Below are 25,056 nucleotides of genomic sequence, written 5' to 3'. Positions count from 1 at the left end.
TGAATTAGGAATATGCATGCCCAACAGGGATTTAATCACCCAGGCTTTCGGATTTGCAGAGTACAGACAGTGAGAAATTATGTTGAATGATACCGCTTTTCTTTTATTCATAGAGAGTATTTTGAGAATGTATAATCACAACCAAAAACAACATTTATTGTGAAGAATGGAGCAGCAACCTCTACACATTTACTTTACATCCTACCCAATTCAGGTGAGTCAAAGTGCATTCTGCAGCTCAAAGACATTTTCAAGAATTCTCTATTCAGACTAGCTTGCTATGGAGATAAGAGACTGCCTATGTGAATACAACCCTTTCTGAAATGGAAAGCATAAACGCTAGGCACTTGGTGAACACTTACCAATTTATTATTGAACAATAGGAATATTGGTGAATTTTGTCTCATGGTCACCTGCGTTTCTTCTCAGTACATTAGAATATTAAATATCTGTGCTATAAATTCTTCTGTGATGGTTTGCAAAAACACAAGACTGCAATTCACAACAACACAAAATATTAACATTTTTTCCAGTGGCTTTGATGTAGGCACAATAACCATAGACAGCGTGAAATATTCTTAGCTGATTAGGTAAGGTTTTCTAACCAAGAAATACTGAGAGAAGGGGGATACTATTGACGACCAAGCTCTTAATAAGAAAACTGATGCATTCAGTTTCATTCTGAAGTTAAAACGTTTGAACATATGAAACAAGGTTATTAGGTGGGGAAGATTTGGATGGAGCATTCATCTAAAACATCTACAAAGATTTATGCCTTCCAAGACAGGAAATATTTTCTGCACCACATGCCTCCTTTCCATTAGAAAACCTACATGTTTCATAGTCTCAGACTTCTCTAGCTCATAAACCGTGATGGTGACCTTAAGACAGGTAACGACTAGACAATGAACAATTCTCTGCAGTGGAGAAAACTTTACACTGACATTTGTGTAAGACGTTTCCCGTGGTGGTGTTCTAGAGGGAAATGGTCTGAATCAGACTTTCCCTGATGGTCTCTCTAACCTCTCTTTTAACCCCAGCCTAGCCCAACTTGACACAAAAGAGCTGCAGGAAGCAGATCGAGATCAAGAGAGGATCACCACGTTTTTAAACTAATCTCACAGGTAGGTGATACAAGGTAATAAAGGTACTTTGTGCATGTCTATTAAGGTCTCCCACATTCCTTTAAACAGGCTAGTCAGAGCAGCTTTCTTCGGATGGCACACAAATAGAAGGGAAGCTGTTGAGCAGATGTTAAGTCTTGCATACAAGCTGGATTCTATCTGCTTGTGTCCTATGCTCAATGGACCAGCGTATGCTCAGTTTAATTCTATGAAACAGCTACAAGCTTAAACTTTGCACATCATTAACCTACTTGATAAATAAGTAATGAAAAACATATGATAAAACCTAAAAATGTATTTTCTCCACAGCATAAGGAGTCCATATTAACCTAAAAACCAAGCCAATTCACACCCCAAAAAAATAGAACACTCCATTCCGGTCGATCACAATGTAGAGGATGAAATTGCAGACTAACAATGGAACAAGGAATGTTAGATTTGATAAAAAGCACAGAGCGGAATGAAAACTGAATGTACACGGCTCCAAGATATTATAGAATCTGAAAATGCAAAACCAGAAAGATTCCACAATGTTGTGGAAGAGACGTGGGCAATGCAAACACATCTGTGGGTAGCAGAAGAAAAGGGTCCTGGGGAAGAAAGCTGTGAACAAAGGGATCAAATAAAGTGCCGCTAAGTCAGACATGCTGTGGTGTTCACTTGAGGGCACTGGGTGGAGGATGACAGGTACTAGGGGTTAAAGAGTCAGATGATCGGAGAAGGACTCAGTCTATGGAGTGAAAGGCTTGGCCCTGGGACATAAGAGCTCAAACGGACACTGAGAATTTAAAAATGGTACACAGTACCAAGGAACCAAAAATCCACTAACACAGAGAGACAGAAAGCATACACCCAAGCCAGTGCTCAGTACCAAGGGGGGAGGCTCTAGGCAGTTGATCTGATTTAGCATTACCACACAAGTAACACTAGTCTGTGCTAATCCATCGCTCTTACTGAGGTACATGTACGCAGGCTATTTTTAAAGGACTGTTCGAGGTCCAGCAAAAAGATGGAAGTGTAATGAAATCTGAATAGATCGGATAGTGCCCTCCAGGCAAATGTGGGAGAGGGACGCCTCTATATTAAGGTCTATAATTTACTATAGTCTAGAGCTCCTAGTTGTCTTTATCTTGTACTGGTACGAAATGTAGGTGTAGTACATCTTAAGAGTAGATCTCTGGGAATACAGCAGAATGCTTTGGGAACAGTCCACAAACCTCAGAATAGGTGTGTTTACTGGTGCAAACAAATCCAATTTACCTGTGAGGTTTGGAGAAAATAAAAGTCACAGTAGCACCGACTTAAATGAATAGGTGCATATCTTCTCCCTCCTTACTTATTTTGATTTAATAGTCTAAATAGAAAAATGGCAACATCTTAAATGTGTTGAATAAATTCATCAGCCTTTAGAGAGCAAGATATTTTAAGGGACAATCATCCCACAGGGAGAGGTGAGATTATTTCTCAACAAGTTCATATCTGTAAATGGGAAAGACGAGGATGCTGCATAAGGGATCTACACCAATTGATGTGCATGTTCACCACAATGGGTAGAGTTGGCCATGGGAAGCTAAGTGAATGTCAACTGTTTTTTATTTAGACCAAACACATAAATAAGCAGAAAATAGTCATAGGCATCTGAATCCATTTTTTCAATTTTGCCATCCTATTAGTCTAGTACTGTATAAGCAGAAACTGATACTGAGGCAATAAGGCCATGTCAAGAATTTTGGAAGAGGGACTAAGTCAACTGACTGCAATGTAACATCAATAAAAACTAGTTGCAAACAGTTTAAGGACAGTTCAATTAATAAGAACAGCAGTAAAAATAATCAGCATTTTGTGCCCAAACCTTAGCTTCATTTCTTTTGGGGTTGCTGTTCGAAGCTGAATAGAAATAAGCGGACTTCAGGCCTCTTTTTAATTTAGCATTTTGTGAAGAATACTTACGCCAACAAATTGGGCACACACCATGAATGAGAAATATATGTAAATCGATATGGTTAGGACAGAGGAACACAAAGTATTTTAAATTAAATATTAGTTTAAGAAATGATTATAAAGAAATTAGACAGGTCTGATTGAGAAAGGTGAATTTCCAGAGAGGCACACTGATTGTGGGAGTTTAGGCAAAAGTCTGAAATGTACAAAACAGCCAAAATCTACTTGAGATGACAGCATTTCCCCTTGCATATACTTTTCAAAACAGGACTCCAGCACCTCGTTTTTTGGAAGTTTGGAACAAGCTATTGACCAACCATCAAATACCTTGGTACTAAGGGGCTACTCTCTGATCATCAATCAACAGTGTTAGAGATTTTTTCATTACATATCCACTAGAAAGACACCGTGCACTTAGTAGTGGGTAACATTTTTCTAATACATCCTCATCCATATTCCAAAGTGAATAACTTGTTTTTATACATCATCATCATCATCCATATTCCACTACAGCTTCACAAGTTCTCTATTGTACCCACGAGCTGCCAGCTAAAATCCTCTAGTATTTGCAGAAACAGAGTCCAGCCTGGCCACTTCCAAACCTCATTCTCTGCATGCTTTCCTTTTCCAAGACCTTTTTGCTCCTTGAAATACCCACATAACTATACAAGTAAAGGGAAACCTGCAAAATAGTTGCAGTATAATCAAATTATGCTACAGCGCTATGAATCTGCTGGGTCATGCTACCAAGCTGACTTCTTTCTAAACAAGCAGCATCTGGGTGGGAAGACCAAGTAGGCCTGTGGGATGACAGACTAAGCCTGTAATTAGTCCTATACAACAACGATGTCACCTGTACAATAAAGAGGCACATAAGCTCAAACATTCTGGGCATTTGAAGATGGATTTACATGGAAGTAAACTGCAAGAACAGAACCAGCCTAATGCGCCCGAAGCTGAACTTCATCACAAGTACATAAATTCAATGGCCTAATGTCAAAACCCAAGTAGTCGAGCTGCAGCAATGCTGATCCGAGTTTCTTCCCTGCAAACATGCTTTTCTTATCTATTTGACAATATAAACTATAAAACACACACTACCAAAGAACACATTTTTAATATCACCTTCTTACATTCTCTTGTGGAGGGGTGAGGGGGTGTGAGCACTGCAATACAGGGCAAGGACAACACTGGGCTCAAGCTTGAGCACAGCCAGCCAGCCAAACAAACAGTCGCTAGTAATTCTATACTAGGCACATGCGATGAACAGGATCACAGACAGAATCAGACAAAAAGAAAGACATGCATTGTGTCTAGTGTATGGGGCGTCATTCACAGCAGGAAGGCCCTTACCAGGTGACCAGGACCTATCCAAGCGCGGCCAAAAGGCGCTCAGTTGGACTCTCCTAGGAGCATGCCGCTTTGGTAAAGGAAATGCTGTTGTGAAAAAGAAGGAAGGAAGCCAGCCACCCAGCCATGGAAATAAAAGTGGCGACTTACGGAACAGAACGATTTATCGAGACTTTCCGAACTCGATGAAAGTTCCTGGGAAATGGAGGAGAGGATGTGGAAGGAGAAGGAGAGATAATAGGAGGGGTAAGGAGGGAAGAAAAAGTCAAAAGTCAACAATTAAGCTCCACTGTCATCAAAATCAGTTTTGTTCATTTTTTCAATAAAAGAGATAATCTCCAATTAATTGTTACCAAGTTTAGTGTCTCCAGAGGGAGGAGATCATTGGACATTACTACTGTGATAAAAATAAAAAAAACTCAACTGCAGTGAAAATTGTTCTGGCAATAACAGGACTTATTCAAAGCCTGGAACCAAGAATAGTATATCAATCATGTTAAATGTTCAATGCAGGGCATCAGAGGGTGCTAATCGAAGTTTCAGAGGGAGTAGCAAATATCACTTTAGCACCAAGGGCCTTTTGCCCTGAACCTGGGCACAAGCCCTTCTTCTCTTACCAAGGCGTGTTCAAATGTAAGGTTTCTTCCATAAACAAGAAGACAACTTTTATTGTTTTTAACAACATATGCACAAATTACGTTAGGGACACACAGCAGAGATAAGTCATTACAAACGGGTAAGACCTAAAAAAGAAAATGGACGTTAAAAGCGACAAACACTGGACCTAAAATTATATTTTTGCTTGGTCTTCAAATGTAAACATACTCCATGATGTCCTTTAACAAAGAAAATGACTCCCTTGTTAATACAGACTAAAATCAACAGTGACATTTCCATGCAGACATTAACTTTATGTCTGATCGGCTCCCAGCTTGCCTTGCAGTGAAGTAGATCTTCCTTCCTCCAACTTGGCTGCAACTTGTTTCCAAGTCCCATTGTCGTTTGAAGGGCATCTTTCTTTCCTGCTGCTGGAACACATGCTCAATGATGACCGTGTTCCTACTGTAGCTCAATGGAGGAGTCTTGTCGATAATTGGACAAAAAAGGGAAACAACATATTTCTAGCATATCTTGCAAAGTACCTTTACTTTTGGGGTGGCCCCAAAGCCTAACAGCGCAGTTATGCATGCCGGCACACAAAACAGGCATGAATCAATGCATGTTCTCGTTTTACCGTGTACTAGGGCTCCAATCTTTAGGCCTCAGTTTAGAGAGTAAGGTTATCTGAATCAAATAACACACTTGCCCTAGGGGAGTTGAAATGTAAATAATCTGTATGGGTTTTTACCTTTAAATACAGTGGGCTTCCATCTGTTATATGCTGTTGTTTTCCTATGATCGTTTGAAGGCGGCAGATCTCACCCAAGTAAAACTGTACAACATTTGATATAACACTTTGTACTAGTATTAAGTGTACCTCTGTATGCCCGGTTTGGGCAGCTGAGGAATTGGGCATGGAATTCAAATGAATGACTTGCCCAGAATAACAGAAACTGTCCAAGGCAGCAAATGAGGATAATGGCACAAATCTGAAATTCCAGTTGACACTTTAACCAGGATGCAGTGTCACTGTCAGTAGAGATACCCTGTGGCGTGTGGACATCGAAATAAAGGTGACCACATTCATTCACACCCTCACCTGAAGGGGTTTACCACAAAATCCAGGAGGAGTTGATAGAAGAACACTGAACTAATAACTCCACTAACTAAAAAAGAAACTTAAACTAAATGAAGTTCCTCTTTCACTGGGATTCATATGGTGAACAGTACACAGAGTCGGACATGAGGAGGCACACAAAGGGTTAAAAGCCAGCTCTAAGTAATAAGATCAGAAGTGGATCAGAATGAATGACCTGGGAGGTGTGGGCTTATGGTAGATAAATTACTTTTTTCTCAAGCAACTTAGCAATTGCTGATTTTATCACAAATCTGAACATACTAGATTTGTAACTATTGTAAAACGCAATACTAATGTCAAGATGTTCAAACGATCACGGCACTGTCCTAAGGCACAGTGAGTAAAGTCCTAGGACGCAGTGAGTAAAGATAGTGCAGTAATCGCTTGTGTACAGCCCTGTTTGTCCAACACACCACAGAGTACAGTTTACACCACTATGAGGCCAACCCAGCCTTTTTATGCTTTTAAGATAAAAAAATGATAACCATCATGTGAGTAAAAGTGACGCCTTTCATTTATTGCACTTCAAATCTCAAATCCGCAAAATGGTCTGAAAGTATAACATCAAAACCATCTGATACTGTTATGCTTCCCAAAAGTGTTGTGGACTCCTTTTTAGGTCACAGCCTACCAGAGAGCACATCTGTCTGGTTTGCTAAAGACATCTTGGGGGCATTCAGAAAGCTGACCTAGGAATGCATTCTGTCCACTGCTTGCCATTGGCTTTGTGATTTGTAACTCACATTATCTTGATTCAATCTGCTGGCTTTATTTGTTTTAGGCTGTCCAGCTTGAGTTTGTATCTTCCCTTGCCAAAACCTTATCTACACTATCCTTCTGAGTGCTCTCTTTCTGTAAACAGGCCTGTACATCTTGTTCTTATCACATCACATTTGCTGTGCATTTAAAGATCGAGGTCAAATGTCGGGCGCTGTCTTGAGGGCCCTTATTTACCTTTGTTTCCTCTGACGTCAAAGTGAGAGGTTTCATGTAACAATCTTGCTGGATACTGGTGGTAGGAAAGCTTTTTTTCTAGTACATGACAACATTTAAATGAACTGTGTAAGCATTTCAGAACATATCATAACTAGGACCATAATTAAGCATATTTCTGAAAGGTGTGGAAAACAAAATACTACTACATGATCAAAACAAATCCTTACACTAGGTGATGCAAATTCCATACATTTTGTCTGTGCACTGTATCGTTTTTTTTAGTAAATCTGTATGCCTCTGCAAATGTAAAGGTCATTTCAATTGAAAATGTGTTGTCTGTAATGGCAATGTGATACCACACCTTGAAAACTCCACTCCATGCCACTGCACTCAGCACCACTTCACGCTATGCCTCTCTACTCTACCCTGTACCACTCCTCCAGATCACTGCACTTAGCCACTGCACTCTACACCACTCCAGTCGAGGCCACACCAATCTACTCTGTACAACTCCACTCTATGCCACTCTACAACACTGCACTCTACACCACTGCGCTCTATGGCAATACACTGAACGCTAATGCACTTTACTCTGTAACACTCAACTCTATGTCCCTGCACTCTACGCCAATCCACTGTCAGCCACGCTAATCTACTCTGCACCACTGTACTCTACATCACTGAACTCTACACCACTTTACTCTACTCCACTACACTCTAGGCCACTTCAATCTACTCTGGAACAATCTACTCTATGCCACCATGGTCTACTCCACTCTACGGCACTGCACTCTACGCCACTGCTCTCTATGTCACTCCACTCTGACACTGAACTCTGCACCACTCCACTCTACGCCATTAGACTCTACACCACTCTACTTGGCTCTGCACCACTGCCCTCTGCGCTGCTGCATTGGACATCGCTAAGTTTGATGCCACTATACTCTGCAACACTCTACACCAGTCCACTCTACACCACTCCAGTGTATGCCACTCTATGCGACTCACACTATGCCACTCCAATACACAATACTTTCTGCCACTCCACAATGCTCCACTCTTCGCCATTCCACTCTACGACACTCCATGCCACTCTCCTCTATGCCACTAACTTGTAGCCATGCTGAACAGCAGTGACGCTGGTGTACAACATAGCCAAAACACATTGGCAAAGCCAATAGCTCTTGCATAAGCGAGGTCTATTGACTTTGCCAATGCTTGTTTGTACATTAACTATCACAGGTTTGCTTCGTCCACAGTGTGGCTAACAATGGATAAATATTACTTAATGTAAATACACTGAGCTAGTAAGCCCCCTGAGCCCATATAAACTGAATCAAGCGGAGCTATATGCCTAAAGTTAACTCTTCAAAAATCCGCTAAATTCTCATGCTGGGACTTCACCCCACAGTGCAGTAACAAACCTTTAGTCTTAGCAGCCTGGTCTCGGTCATATCTGCTTTCCCTCACCTTTACTAATAAAGGTTTCCTAAAGGGACCCATAGTTCACCTAAATCCCTTTCTACCAATGTGTGGGAACTGATCGGGTAAGTTTATTTTTTTCCGAAATATTTTGAAAGATGCACTGTATGCTTTGCTTTTAAAACTTTTACATTTAAAAATAAATAATCAGTTCCTGCAATCGCTTGGTCTCCTGTCGACTTTTAACAGTCAACGTGTCAAAACTTTGAAGACACACCCCTTCAGAGTTATACCGGAAGGGACATGGTGGTAACTAAGAAGTGTGACAGCACTGAAGTACACGGTGTGTGATCATATTACCATAACCAGAAATACAAGACTTATTGCCTCCTGGGTTATGTAAGAGATCAGATGGCTGTAGGTTGAATATCTGTCCCGACAAAACTCTCCCCCGCATACAGCAGTCACAGCTTTGAAATGCAGAGTATTAAACTTTTGAACCGTGCTCAAAAGAAGATAATTTCTTCTTTATGGCGACTCTTTACCTCTGGTGCTCATGTTTGGCCCCAACCTGTAGGTATACTGCCCACTACTGGCAAGACAGTCTCTTTTTGAAACCGTGTAATCATAGACTGGAAGGCTACTGCTGCACTCGCACAGACATGTACTAACTAGAAGTTGTCTCTGTAAGGAGTGGTTTTGAGCGATTGCAGAGGTAAGCTGGAGGCAGCTGTGAACTGACTATTAGTTTCTAAAGACCTGGTGTAATTGTCTCCCTAATTTTATCCTTCCTCGACATTATTTGGACAGCCACTGAAGAGAAGAAAGGCAGCATCAGGTAGTCAATGCCTTATAAAAACAGACTACCAATATCTGTGGGTGAAATTGTGCACCGATTCCTGTAAAAACAGGAAGCACAGTGCTTGCTGAAAACTTGATAGGAAGACCGGGTAGTCCCCTGCATATCTGACAGGAACATGCCTGAGGAACGTAAGTTAAGACACTTGGGGACCTGTGGGATGCTCAACCAGTTGACGGAAGAGATGCGTTGCTCTTGGAAGGCACAAAGATATAAGAGTTTTAGAGATGGCCTTTCCTGCACCCATGCCACAAGCCTTTGTGTTGTGCAACAGAAGTGAAGAGGACAGAAGATCAGCAGACAACAGAAGAGCAGGGTGCACTGTACTAAAATTCAGAGAACACCTGTGGGTTGGAGAGGATGGAAGAACACGTATTCAAACAGGCAAGGACCCTTGAGTCCCCTGGGGTCCCTGCATCGCCCCTGTTTTCTTTGACATAGTCAGCCTCTCTATTCATGATGCAAAACTGCATGTTCAAGTTGGGTATGGAACACCAATGCCCTTCACAAGTATATTAAAATCACAAACAAAACTGGGCTTCTGGAGGTTATTTAGAAATGCCTTATAAGAGATCCAGGGTTGAATGAACACACAGTTGTCCTCAACTTCTCCAACGAACTCTCTTCATCTTGCTCATCACAACAGCCTCTCTTCTTTTCGAATGCAGTTTTTTTTTTTTACCTTCCCACAGTGGATCGCACTTTGTAGCTTTGGTCTGCCATAACTATCCGTTGTTCCTGCAAAGATTGTGTTAAGTTGTGTGTGTATGTATATATATATATATATATATATATATATATGTTTATTCCATCCATACACCCTTGTAAGACCTAAAACGTCAGCATAGTTGCACCATTTCCTGTTCAATCTTAAATTAATTTGGCATCTGCATTTGTACCTTCACGCTTTTCTTTATACAAGATTCCATTCTCTATGATTTCTTCTTGTGCTTTAAATCCATATTTTTTATACTGGTAATTTCCAAATTTTTCATGTGACCTACTGCTGTTGAGGCTGGGATATCTTCTTATGGTCTCAATTATTCATGAAAAACAGATTTTATTTTTTCCTGCTACTTTTTTCCCCACTCCTCCACTGATTCTTTTCTCAGGTGTGTCTCGCCTATTTCCTCGACTTCTCCAAATCTAGACTTTGTTTGTGACGAGTCTCTGGATTACTCTCACAAGATCTGATCTGTGCTCAAATCGTCATATTCACCTCTACAACAGTCACAGATTAGGTAACTTCTCTTTTTCTACTGCAAAAATTTGGTTTAAATCATTTTTTTCTGAGCTCTCTCTCCCTCCCTCACCCTGTGACGGTCTTCCTATCGTTGTTCCTCTTCAGAATACTCGAAATTCGTGTGTGCATTTTTTGTTTTCTCTGCCTTACCAGGTCTTTGACCACTCCGTATTTAAGTTACTCAGTATCTCTGTAAAACTCAGAAGATGCATCGTTCTGCTTCTTTATTTTTTTAATATGTTTTGCTCTGTGTTGCATCCCGCCCTCATTCTTTCACTCTCACTCCTAAACTGTGCAATGAAATCTTTTCATATTAAAAGCGTAAAGTCTTGATGTATTAAGCAATTCCTAAAAGATACTATTCTAACATAATCTACTCATGTATGACCTTGCTGGTTTAGTTTACTTATTTTCATGTTCTGTTTGCTACCCCGGAGTTTAGTGATTTTGATAAAAGATATAAATAATATGTGTGAATAAATAAATTAACAGGCTAAAATGGAGATTATTATTTTTTTTAAATCAAGGTTGGAAGTCACATCTCACACCCTTGCTCTTAGCTCCCCTGAATAAGGTATTCTTTTTTGGCTTATATTTTTATTTTATTGCATAAATTACATGAATCTTTACAATTTGTCAGCAAACATGCATTAAAATCCGCTTTTAAAAAAAAAAAAAAAAGATTTTGCTTTGATAGAAATATTAGTTGTAATGATTTAACAATTGGGAAATAAACCTATAACTGCTTAAAATGTTTACAAGCATGTGTGTACATACTCCTACTGGCACCAGATAAAAGTTAACACAAACCGTATCTGCTTCACGCACCATATTTCTCATGAAACGTCCCATTTCACTGTCCGTGCATATCAGGGGCACTGTATTATGGCAACTAAAGTCCCAAAGGCATTCATCACACATCTACAAAGTATGTTACATCTTGTGTCACCCATAATTTATAATACTTGATAAAGAGTTTTATTGAATGGAATCCTCAATCTCAACAATTGTTTTCTAGATTCTATCTCTGGGATATCCACCAATAATGGCTGAAGCTCAACTAATCATTCAGTTAACATGAAGTGAATCGTTGACTGCCCGTCAATTTGAGAGAATTCGTACTTTTGAAAAAGTTGTTTTCAAACACTTATTAAACATAGACATTGAGCACTCCAAGTAAAAGGTTAGTCCCAAAAGGGTATTCGGATAAAGAACTTCTGGCCATCTCGGATTTGTCCCCCTTGTGTGCCCGGCGACTGGTAGCGGCAAAACATCTGTGGTGTCTACCAACTTAGAGATCTGGGAAACTTCAGCTCCTGTGTCCGTGGAGCTGGTTCCAGGACATCAGTCAACTGATCCATGACTGTTCTTGCTGGATGTCTGGAATCAAGTTTTCCCCAAGCCAGGAGCCTTTTGCACAGTCCAAACTTTGCTAGCTTAAAGTGCAGCAGATGCAGTCCTTCCGAGCGTGCTGCCTCTCTTTGTGAAGGTTCCAGGGCAGATGGGCAGTCCTTCTTCAGCACTCCGATTCCAGCATGATCTGATGGTCAGAGTGCCAGGAGTGCCATATTTATCCTAGAAGATTGCCCTGAGGGGGCCATGCGGTCACTAGCCAAAGGGATACTGGGTCCCCTCCTACCTAGTGACAAAGCTCCTTGTATGTGTGGTATCTGGCTATCCTATATTGCCACATTCATTCCTTGGCCATTAGGAGCTTGGTAGCCCATCCTAGAGGTGTGGCTAACAAAGGGCTACATGCCCACGGTAGAACCGTTTTGGAAGACAGTTTTCCCTCCTTGACTCTGTTTCCATTTTGTCTGCAGGAACAAAAGGCATCCTGCTCACTGGGTGTTGGTGCTAATTCTCTCAGAAAGGCAGCTTCACCTTTGGAGCTTGCCTTCCGGGCTAACACCCTAAGTGGTCATCCTGGGGGACGAGAAAACACCTCTCTCTGAAGCTACTGCCTCGGTTTGTGTGCTGGGGAGTCTGTGTGCCCGTGCCTTTGTGAGGTTGCTGGGCTAGCTGAAGCACAGAATGGCAAATTTCTAAAAGTTGCCTACATTTAATAGTGGTATTACATTTGACCTGGGCATCAGATCTGATTTAATGCCACAATTAATTTGATAACTTATATGACCCAGTTGGGTAGTCCAATTCAGGAGTTAGCCGGTTGGAATGCCAACCAGGTAACCTGTGTTAGACAATGGGGCTATTAACTTTATCCACTGCACAATGATAATTTGGAAGTGTTGCTGTAAAGGCATATCAAAAATACATGTCTTTCCTAACAAATTACAGCTCCCTGTCATAGGGCTCTATAGGCCTTCCTTAGGGGAGACTTGCATATAGTGTTAATGGATAGTATGGGCTTTGTCAGTGGAGTGAATGGCAATGTCGAACCCAACAGTCGTTAAAAAGGCTGTAATAGATTTAACAGAGGATTCAGTGTTGCCAAGAGCCTGCAATTCTACTCCTATGTTGCATTTAGCAATTCAACCAAATCAACCAGGCAGCTGTAGCCATTAGTTCCATTCACTTAAACCTGCTAGACTCACAAATGAAATGACTGAAGTCCAGGAATTGGAAAAACAGTGGACCAGTGGGGTCAACTGGTGGCCACAGACAGTTCCCAAAGGACCATGCACCTCGGACTAACCAGGCCCAAAGTTGTTGCTATCTGTCAAATGCACACATTTATGTACTCATGCTTGATGTGAGATCAGGTCACAAGAAGGATTACTCTGGCTGACTTCTGTTTTTGAGCGACATCACTTTGGCGCAGAAGTCCAATTCTAGTATTATGACTATACAAGGATGAAAGGAAGCACTCTGTACAAAATAATGTGACTGAAAAATGTCACTCAAATATGCAGGAAGAACCCAAACGTGTGGCAAAGACTAGAACCATCTGAACAGGCAAAGACTATATGAGTGGAAACAAAAACATGTTATGCTAATTTACCAGGTAAGTTGCACAGCAGCATCAATTTTCTCTGCTTCCTAATTACCAGATCAAAAATTATTCAAGGGATGGGGGGCTTAATTCACCAACTGGAATAAAAGAATTGTAGTATGTAGTCCTCTAGCTGTAGGGTTGAAATTGCACTGAACTTGTTCTTGATTTGGGTGCAGAATATTGATTATGCACGTGCAGGCAGACTAAGCAATTCTGTTGTGAGCCAGTAGCCCCCTTGGTAATTATTTTGGAGTGGCAGAATATTCCATTTAGACACAAAATATCAACTATCAGTTATCGACAGTGCACTGCTCTTCTGACGAAGTGTTGCTCAGTATGATGCCTGGATTTCAGGCCCACCACCTTCTTCATTCCCATACGCACACCAGTCAGTCTTTCGGGACTCACTAGAACTTCTCACAAGGAGGACAGGGTGCACCATATGACTTCTAAGATATGCAAAGAGTATGCAAGTCAACAGCTGTAAACTGCTTGACAACGCACATGGCTTTGACTCACAAGGCTGCTGCTGCGTCAGATGCCAACATTGAAGGGCAAGAGAAGAGAAAAACAGCAATAAAGATGACAATAAAGCAGGCCAGGGGCTCCTTGCATGGAAATGTGAGGAAGCAGCAGATAACATGCTACATTGGTTGGGAAGGACTTATATGAAGCAAAGGGCATGGTCAGGTAGATACTGTATTTTGTTTTCCTCTGGTGCTGTCACAATTCAACAGATCTGACCCCTTTATCGACAGCTCTTATCCCCAAAACACACTTTTGTATTAAAAGTACCTCAAAAGCAAAAGTACCAACTCTTTTACGAGAATAAGCTGATTGTAAAGTAGATCATCCTTTCAACTTCCTAGCAACCGCTTGATTCTTATAAGAATGGCATATTAAAGAGGTACTTATAAATCCTATTCACATCCCTCCTGCAAAACCAACGATGGTGCTTGCACTGGATAATCACAGTTCAGAGGCTGCGGCCATAATCTGACAGAACTGCGGCCAAATTTCGAACATGCAGGCATTTCCTTTCGTAGGCCTCATTCCTTCGGAATGAATCAGCTTTGGGTGGAAAAAGCTCTCTTGGAACCAGAGCAGGTGATAAATCCAAGCCAAATCATCAAATAACACCATCCAGCTGCAGGTTTTATTTGATGTCCCTTGAGAAATAAGAGCATTTGAAACTTAAATGGCCTCTCCAAAATCCCAGCTCTGGAGAGAATATATGGTGTAGAATTTCTGTCTGTTAATACTCACTTTACTCATTTGTCACATCATACCTCTATTTGCATACTGCAACACCAGATTATGCTATAACGACTTCTAACAATTTTTATCTCTTAAACTGTATATTCATTTTCCTTTAGGGTGAAGTTTGATAACACTCTTGCCTATCACCATCAAATGATCTCTGTGGTGGGATCTTGTTTTGCCTTTCTCCAAGCCCTGAAAAAACAAAGGAATTTGTCCCCTTAGTGAAGAGGAAAACCATTGTGCACGCAGCCATTACTTACAGAAGGGGACTATGCTAATGAACAAGTTACTTACCTTCGGTAACGCTTTTTCTGGTGGATACAGAAGCTACCTGTGGATTCCTCACCTTATGAATTCTCGAATGAGCTAGAATTAGACAGGAATTTTCTTCCTAGCTCCCACCTCGACGAGGACATCACAATTGCACAGCTCCGCACGCGAATCTGTCTGACGTTATTGTGGCAATAAGAAGTACTCTCTGGCGTGCTGACATCAGTTTCACCATTTTTTACGTGCCTTTGAGGTGAACAAGTGAATACTGACCTCACATGTAAAATACATACCAATGCAAACACAAATATAAACCAGAATAACATTTATATAAAAACACCAAAACATATATACAATCCGTAGAAAAAGAAGTCTTGGTAGGACTGGACAGGCAATGGGGAGGCGGGTGGGACTTTGAGGAATCCACATGTAGAGAATGTATCCACCAGAAAAAAGCGTTACCAACGGTAAATAACTTGTTCTTCTGATGGACACAACTACCTGTGGATTCCTCACCTTATGAACAGAATCCCAAAGCAGTCCTGCACTCGGCGGTGGGTGCCTGACCGGTCAAACCAAGAAATCTTGCAAAACAGAATGCAAAAAATGGCCATCCCTCCTAACTTCCGAGTCTAACCAATAATGCTTCGCGAAAGTGTAGAGGGAAGCCTAATTGCGGCCTTACAAATTTCAGCGACTGGGACACCTCTAGCAAAGGCCGAAGTGGCAGACTTAGCCCTGCTGGAATGGGCCTTAATATCCTCAGGAGGAACCTTCTTTGCTAGTGACTAACAAATCTTTATGCAAAGAATGACCCACCTGGAAAGGGTTCTCTTGTGGACGGCCTTGCCCACATATCCAACAAAGAGTTGATCATCAACTCAAAAGTCTCTTGTCCGCTCAATGTAGAAACTCAGAGCCCTTCTTGGATCTAAGCAATTAAGTCTTTCCTCCTTTGATGGATGAAGAAGAGGGTAAAAGGATGAGAGTGTTATAGACTGGCCCATCTGAAAGGGAGTGACTACTTTAGGAAGGAAAGATGCCCTGGTTCTCAGCCCCACTTGTCAGCATGAAAGGTTGTAAAAGGAGGTTTCACACGAAGAGCCTGAAACTCACTCACACGCCGAGCTGACGTGATAGCCGTTAAGAAAACTGTTTTTAAAACTAAAAGCCTCAATGGACAAGAATGCATAGGCTCAAACGGTGAACCCATTAAAAGACAGAACCAAATCCAAATCCCACTGAGGCATGACAAACAGAGTGGGAGGAAACTTGTTAGTCAAACCTTTCAGGAACCTAATAACTATAGGGGATTTAAGTAAGGAAGGATGATCAGGAAGGAAAAGAAAGGCAGACATCGCTGACAAATAGCCCTTCCCTGTCGACACTGCACTACCCTTCTGGGCCAAGGAAAGAGCAAAATATCAGACAAATGTCCCTTCAAGGGATCAATTTGTCTCTCTCCACACCAAGCAACAAATTTTGCCCACATGCCGGCATAGACAGTCTTGGTGGAGTGTTGCCTCGCCGATAAGATAACATCCACCACTTCTGGAGGGTGAGAAAAGGAACTCAGATTGCCCCGTTCAATCTTCAGGCATGTAGGTGCAGGCTCTGGAGGTGGGGGTGTAGAACCTGCCACTGCGACTGCAAGAGGTCTGCTCTGTGAGGGAGACGGAGCGGAGGGCACAGTGAGAGTTTGAGAAGGACTGTGTACCACACCCTTCTTTGCCAATCCGGGGCTATTAAAATGACTTGAGCCCGATCTTGGTGAATCTTCCTCAGAACCTGAGGAATCAAGGGTATGAGGGGGAAAAGCGTAAAGCAACTGGTCGCACCAAGACATCTGAAATGTGTCCTCCAACGCCCCCTGCACCGGATACTGGAGGCTGCAGAACAACGGGCAGTGTGCGTTCTCCTGAGTGGCAAACAGGTCTATCTATGGAAATCCCCACATCCGGAGGATATGAAGAGCCAGGTCTGGATGAAGACACCACTCATTATTGGCCGAGAAATGCCGACAGACTGTCCACACATTTGCTGAGAACCCCGGCCAGATGGTTTGCTACTGCACAAACCGGATGGTCCTGTGCCTAGGACCAGAGCCGCAGAGCCTCTCTGCAGAGAAGATACGACCCTACTCTCCCCTGCTTGTTGATGTACCACATTGCGTTAGTGTTGTCCGTCAGAACCTGAACTGACTGACCGCAAAGAGATAGGAGGAAGGCCTTGAGAGCCAGACGTATTGCCCGCAATTCTAACAGATTGATGTGAAACATCTGTTCCACTGGAGGCCAATGACCTTTGACCTCCAAGTCCCCCAGATGAGCTCCCCACCCTAGAGTGGAAGCATCAGTTATGACCATGGCCACCGGTGGTGGTAGAGAAAACGGCCTTCCTTGGGAAAGGTTGCCGTCCACGGCCCACCATCGTAGATCTGCTGCATCTGTGGAGACCGTTATCATCCACTACTCGAGATCCCCTCGGTGTTGAAACCACTGCCTGCGGAGGCACCACTGGAGAGCCCTCACGTGCCAACGTGCATGGGGACCAACAGAATGCAGGAAGTGAACAGACCAGGCAGACGTAGGACCTTCAGGACTGGAACAGCGGCTCCCTTTTGAAACATTGGAATCAACGCCTGAATGTCCCGTACCCTCTGATGAGGAAAGGCCTGATCCAATGATGTGTCCAGTACTGCCCCTATGAACAGGAGGTGCTTAGAGGGCTCAGGGTGAGATTTGGACACATTTACCAAAAAGCCCAGGTTGAACAACAACTGTGTTGTCATTTGCAAGTGATGCAGCACGAGCTCTGGGGAGCCTGCTTTGATCAGCCAATCATCCAGGTAAGGGGATACAGATATTCCCTACCTTCTGAGGGCCGCGGCAACCACTGCCATCACCTCCGTGAAGACTCGAGATGCGGAGGTAAGACCAAAAGGAAGGACCGCAAACTGGTAGTGTTGCGACCCTACCACAAACTGGAAATACTTCCTGTGCGACTTCAGAATGGGGATATGAAAATAAGCATCCTGCAAGTCTTCCTTGTTCAACGCAAGAAGCACCTGTGCTAGGCTCAGCATTTTGAACTTCTCCTGTTTGAGGAACCAATTCAAAATCCTCAGATCCAGGATAGGTCTCAATCGACCATCCATCTTGGGAATCAGAAAATACCTTGAATAACATCCCTGACCCTTCTCCTGCTCTGGAACCAACTCCACTGCACCTTTTAACAAAAGGACCTGCACCTCCTGTTGAAGCAAAAGGAGATGATCGTCCGTGTATATCGAATGACAGGGAGAGATGGGAAGGGGAAACTCCTGATAAGAAAGGGCATAACCTTTCGGCACAATATTCAGTACCCAAGAGTCCGATGTGATTAACTCCCACTCGTGGAGAAAACAAGATAACCTTCCCCCTATGGAAGAAACATGATGTAAAATGGAGAGAAAACTATGGCTGCTTTCCTTGAAGCCCCCCCCCCCCCCCGAAGAGGAGGAGGATGAACTGGAAGGCTGCCGAGTGGCTCCTCGCATCCTAACCCTCCCCCGACCTCTATAAGATCTGTAGAGATGGTTGGCAGGCTGCTGAACGTGGATTTTGGCCTTCCATGGAAAGAGGACCCCTGGTCAAAACCCCTGAACCTTCAAAAAGACCTGAGGGGTTTCGAGGATGAAGATTGGAGTCCCAAAGACCTCGCAGTAGCCCTGCTGTCTTTAAATCGTTCTAAAGCTGAGTTTGCTTTGGACCCGAACAACTTCTCTCATCAAAAGGAAGGTCCATAAGGGTTGTCTGAACATCCGTGGAGAAGACAGAAGACCTGAGCCACACATGCCTCCTGGTCGCCACTGAAGTGCCCATTGCCCTGGCAACCGAATCTGCTGTATCCAAACCAGACTAAATAACCCGCTTGGCCGCCACTTGAGTGTCCACCAGGAGATCATCAAACTGTCCCTGCACATCCTGAGGAAAACTTGGCACAACAGCTGTTGCTGTGTCCATCAGGAAATTAATATACCTCCCAGCACACAGGCAGCATTGACAGACTTCAAGGCCATACTGCACGAGGAGAAGCTCTTCTTTGCTCTTTGCTCCATTCCCTTAGACTCTCTATCTGATGGAGTAGCAGGGAGCGGACCAGGTGCAGGCCGGGCAGAACAAGAGGCTTGCACCACCAATCTCTCAGGTGTTGGATGCGGAGATAGAAACTGCAGATCCCCTGGAGCAACTCTGTACCTCCTAGCCACAGTCCAAAAAAACGCTGGAGTCGTGACAGGCTTCCTCCAAATATCTAGAATGCTCAGTAAGTACATCACTAAAAGGGAGGAGGGGCTCCGAAGACGTTTGTCTTCGCCTCCGATGCTGGTAAAGGAAGGTCCAAAAACTCAGCAGCCTTTCTTATCACTCTGTTGTAAGATGCTGCCTCTGCTGTGAGCTCACCAGTGGATGAAAAATCCCACTCAGCGGATGTATCCAGGCCACTTGCAGAGTCCAGGCCCTGAAATTCACCCATAGGCTCAGGAATCTCTCCTTCCTCCAACAGCTGTTGCCGATAACCTGCTCCTTCAAGAGCCTCAAGGTCCTCCTTCTCGACCTCAATCTGGCCTCCTAGCGCAGCATCGACAGAGAATTAGCCGACGACTACGACGCTGGTTTCAAAGCAGATGGACGCTCCGGCAGAGGAGAGGGTGGAGAGACACTGCGACCCGATCGAGATCCATCCGGCGCCGGCATCGACTCCATCTGTGCCGTCGGCAACATCATCCGGTGTGACGACATCATTGTCGCCGAACCAGTACCTTCACCTGGATAGAAGGGTACAAACGGGGCATGTTTGTACGGCACCGGCGAACCCAGTGTGAAAGCTAATGGACCAGCCAGTTCACCAACAGGGGCCACAGCTCTGTTGAAAATGCTAAACATAGCATTGAGGAATGCTGATGGATCTGCTCCCGGAGTCGGGAAGGCAGGAAACCTCTGCTGCTCCTGAGGCACTTGAGCCCAATTCGAAGCCTGCACACTGAACTCATGACCATGAGTGGACACAGGAGAAAAGTGAGCCGGAGGACTCGGCGGGGACTCGAAGATCTCTATCAACGTTGGCACCGGAGAAGCCTGTGGATTCTGAAGTCACTGTTGGACACTTCAACCAGATTGGGATCTATCCGGCGCAGGCATCGACTCCATCAGCAACATCATCTGGGGTGACGACATCATCGTCGCCGAACCAGCACCATCATCCGGATAGAAGGGTACAAACAGGGCATGTTTGTACAGCGCCGGCAAACCCAGCGTGAAAGAGAATGGACCTGTGGGACCAGCCAGTGCACCAACAGGGGCCATAGCTCTGTTGAAAATGCTAAACATAGCATTGAGGAATTCTGATGGATCTGCTACCGGAGTCGGGAAGGCAGGAAACCTCTGCTCCTCCTGAGGTACTTGAACCGAATTCGAAGCCTGCACACCCGACTCCTGACCATGAGTGGACACAGGAGAAAAGTGACCCGAAGGGCTCACCGGGGACTCGAAGATCTTTATCAACGTCGGCGCCGGAGAAGCCTGTGGACTCTAAGGCTGAGAAGTCACAGTTGGACTGACCTCCCACGACATACAGCGCCGACTCGGAGGGGACCGAAATCGACCTCTGGAAGAACAACATCGAGAATCCTGCCGGTGCCGCTTCTTATGCGACCTTGAGAACTTATGCAAAGATGAATCCCTTGCCTAAGATCTTCGATGAACGTTATGCTCCTTCTTAGCTTTTGCCAAGAAGAGCTTAGCCTCTCTCTCCTTCAAGGCCTTCGGGTTCATCTGCTGGCAGGACATGCACCCCTTCACGTCGTGGTCCAAGCTTAAGCAGCACAAGCAGTTCTTATGAGGATCCATAACCGACATGCGACCCCCGCACTCATAACAAGGCTTAAAGCCCGTTTTTTTCGGTGGTGACATTGTAACAACAAGAAATCCTCGAAACAGTAACTGTTCAAGAGGTAGGAAAAAACGTTAGCGGCGAAGGTGTGGGAAAAAGGGAACTGATGTCAGCACGCTGACGAGGACTTCTTATTGCCATGATGACATCAGATGGAGTCGCGAGCGGAGCCATGCAATTGTGACGTCCTCGTCGACGTGGGAGCTAGGAAGAAAAGGTCTGTTGAATGCTGGCGCATTGGGAGAATTCATAAGGTGAGGAATCTACAGGTAGCTGTATCCATCAGAAATCCTCTATCTTGGTCTGCCATCGTACCAAACAAACAGTATAGAACGCAGCCGACTGACTAATTCTGGATGTTCCCAAAACGGCAAGTCCCCTACTGTATTAGCTTCCCATCAAAAATGCATTATTTTTAAAGTTTTAATCACCTCTTTTCGAGCCTTTCATTGCAAGGCCCCAAATACACCTGCAATAGGCTAAGGCACTACCAGCCTGCTTCAACCATGCTTGTTTTCCGGTCCAGGGAGGACCTGGCCTGGCAGTTCGGGCTGCACTGTTCCCATGGGGAGCAGGGTCAAGACTGATTTGCATATAGCTGGGTCCAAACTGGAGTGGCGTGGCAAGCAAAATAACAATGGATTAAACCCAAGTGACTGGGGGTGAATGTTTGACAACATTCAGCATTCCGGCTGAACTTGGTATCAAAGCATCAAGGAAAGGATGTCCTTCTGATAAATTAAACACACTCCCTGACGAGAAATCAGTTTTATAAACTGCTTAAAGATGCAGCTCGAGTACAGTGTGATAAGACAACTATCAGCCCATCACATCCTCTTAGAGTCAGATTTTTCTGATTTCCCATCATAATCCACAGTTTAAAAAACATTGCACAGAATATGCTGAATGGCTGGGTATCTATGCGGTCAAAGTGCACTGACCACTAAGAAAAACCACACACAAAATACAAGAGAACATTTCACATACTTCTAACACAACAGAAATCTGTCAAAGTTAGCATAACCTGTCTCTTACCCAGCACTTTGGTTCTCAACAAGTCGTGCAAACATCACTAACAGAACAACATCTGACAAATAACAGCACCCAGCACCTTCGGAGAAAGCCAGGGTGGCTGTCATGCTTCCTACAGCAACAATCAGTTTCTCCCACCTCGCTCACAGCATGAATGCTGAGCAATGCACAAGCCAAAACACACAGGCACCACCAACCTGATTTGGAGAACTCAGCTCAGTCGTGAAAACTATTAACAGCGGTTTCACAAGTCAAATCAGACCCACCATTGGCAACACTGAAGACCTTCACTTCCTTCGCTGTGGTCTGTGTCCTAGTTTAGAACACCCCACACAGACTAATGAATGGCATTTTGCACGGGCTTGTCACCGCCCAATAAAGTCTGGTTTTGTAGACGATCAGACAATCGAACAACCCGGGGCAGTGGAAATTCTTATGTGCTTTGCACAGACAGTGGTTCAATCAGAGCTTTATTCAACCTCTTACTTCAACGTATGACTACTCGAAGAGTCACAGCGAGATGCTGAGCCTCTGACGAGGAGCAGTGGTGTAAATTCAGGGAGGAAGAACCTTCACAATAATACCTGGTCTTTGTGAAGGCCGCTACACCGAAGCGCGTGGGCGTAGAGCACACTGAATAACCTGTTGTCTGTAAATTTGCATGACTCATCTGGATCAGGCGTGGAAAGCCATGGACTACTTTGGAGCTTTACACCTCCAAGTCCATGGTTAGGGACTGCATCTGTACATTTCTAAACAATGCTAGGAAAGTGCTTAAAAAGAAACAGAACTCTAGTGCCGCTTTGAAGGTCCTCGTAAAGCAACATTCTGAGGGATTGGCAAACAGAAAAGCCTGTCAGGAAAAAGCAGAAATGTAAGCATAATGGTTATCGATTTTCTTTCTAAAGTACGCAGTGACTCACCCTGATCATTTCAAGGTCAAGGCTGAGGCCATAAGCATGGTTCTGCTGCACCACTCAGCACAGTGGGGCATTTCTCCTGCTGATGCACTTGATATTATAGGTGAAATTACCTGCCCAACAGTGGCAGAGCTTCCGGATCCCCCCCCCCCCCCGCCCAGTGAGTTCCAATCTTCATGCTCTTAATATCACAGAATAGTGTTTGGGGAGGGGGGCATCTGCTGACGTGCTTTGTTTCGCATATGGGATCAATTTTTATACTCAGACAACACTCGATGGCACATTCTTCCTGGCATCACCTGCTGACGTTCTCTGTATCATGGGTATGGTGACCAGCACACAACTATGGACCTGTCTGCCAGAGTCTGGATGGAATCACCTGCTCAGTGGTGCACAGCTTGCGTCGCAGTCTGATGTGCTTGGTATGGCCGGCAGGAGCCGAGAGCCCACCTACAGTGTGCTCTGGCAAGGCCTGTGTCTCTTCATCTGCTGAAGTCACCAGCACCTGCTTCTGCCCTCTCTGGCCCAACTTCGGACATGTCCCTTGTGGATTTCATCCCCAGCATGCACACAAAAACAAACAACTTGCTCAACGGTCGATATGTCATATCAATGGGCTTTACTCTGCAGTAAGTTTTGAAAATCAATGAAAAGTACTTCAGAAGAAAAAAAAAAAACAACAACAATAAAACATCCCTGAATTGTTTCACCTTCTCAGCTATTACTGTAAACATGGATGAGCTTACAATGTGCACGAGTGGGGGAGTGAAACTTATTTTGAATGACGCTCAAAGGGTAATGTCTTCAACTAAATGAGCACCCTTTAATATCAGGCATTCTGTTAAAATGATCAATTTCTCTTAAAAGCTGGATATTTGCATGATTCATTTCTACTGCGCGAAGACCTAAATCACACTGTAGCAACAGGTTCAATAGTTTAAAACTAGATATTCGACTTTTAGAATAAAGCCATGTACTCTAGGAGCACTGAACTCTCATTAGCAAACAATAAACCTTAGTTTAAAGTAAAGTAGGAGCTGCATTTCCAACAGGAATTACCATTGTGCGCTCTATCAGACCTAAAAATCAACCTCATTCATAGAGTTATGCTATACTAATAAATGTATTTATTTACTTACCATAAATAAACCACCAAAACCTTTCTGATGGTGCACGCAACCGAGGTGCATAGTTACCAGGTGGAGAAGGATGAGTACTGATTTGTATAATGGAGGAATGTCAAAATGGGTGAAAAAGATAGATTGGAATGCTACCCATACAGATTGTCAGTGATTTAAACTATTTGTGAGCTTTCCTCCCATCACCTATTATATGTTTACCTCAATGCATGCACTAAGTGGCAACGGGGTACACCCAAACTCGTGTACATTTCTCGCTGTGCCACATGATACAATCTAAACCTCACAGACAAGGCCCAATATGACCAAAACTGATCTTGTCTCCAGAAGGGAGACTATCCTTCTGCAGAGAGCCTCATCCAACTGTTCCCATAAGGAGCAGGATCGATACTGACTTGCCTAAGGTGGGCCACCATCTAGAGTAGCACAGATGTTAGGAGGAGCCCATCTACCTATACGTAGATGCTGTCTTGTTGTATCTAGCCCAGTCAACTCTTTTCCATCGATATAATCCTACATATGTTAGGGATTTTTGGAGACCACTCGGGCTACCGAATGAATTGGTACAAATCCCTAATCTTCCCATTGTAGGGCAGTCCCCATGCATCACCGCAAAATGTGTAGCATCCCTGGCAAGCAAAAGTTTCAAATACCTAGGGATCCATGTCACCCGAGACCAACATAACTTTTTGAGCCAGAACCTGCTCCTGCAGACTGACTGTGTACACAGAGACGTTGAGCATTGGAGAACGCTGCCCTATCCTTGATGGGAGGACGGCTTTATACAGAATGTCTCTTCCACACCTAATCTACATACTTCAGAATACTCCCTTCAGGGTCTTACCGGTGTTATTCTAACAAATAAATTGTGCAATCAGTCTTTTATTATGGAACTAAAATAGCTGCCACATGTCTTATGCAAACTCCAAATG

The 25,056-nt window shown here is 43.8% G+C and overlaps 1 protein-coding gene across 2 annotated transcripts in view; it reads right to left on the bottom strand.

The window, feature by feature from the left end:
- PI4KB (phosphatidylinositol 4-kinase beta) overlaps window positions 1-25,056 on the bottom strand; it is a 130,324-nt gene that overhangs the window by 58,685 nt on the left and 46,583 nt on the right. Inside the window, exon 3 of one of the 2 annotated variants that reach the window (XM_069218353.1) lies at window positions 4,566-4,610. The exons of the other annotated variant lie outside the window; for it this stretch is intronic. Within the exon in view, the coding sequence (XP_069074454.1) occupies window positions 4,566-4,610 (45 nt within the window). The remainder of the gene's footprint in view (window positions 1-4,565; window positions 4,611-25,056) is intronic. 2 annotated transcript variants of the gene reach the window in all.

Source organism: Pleurodeles waltl, chromosome 12 (genome assembly GCF_031143425.1).
Source record: "Pleurodeles waltl isolate 20211129_DDA chromosome 12, aPleWal1.hap1.20221129, whole genome shotgun sequence".
In the NCBI taxonomy this organism is placed as follows: Eukaryota; Metazoa; Chordata; class Amphibia; order Caudata; family Salamandridae; genus Pleurodeles; species Pleurodeles waltl.
Note: the sequence above shows the minus strand (reverse complement) of the source record. Positions and strands in the feature narration are given on the sequence as shown.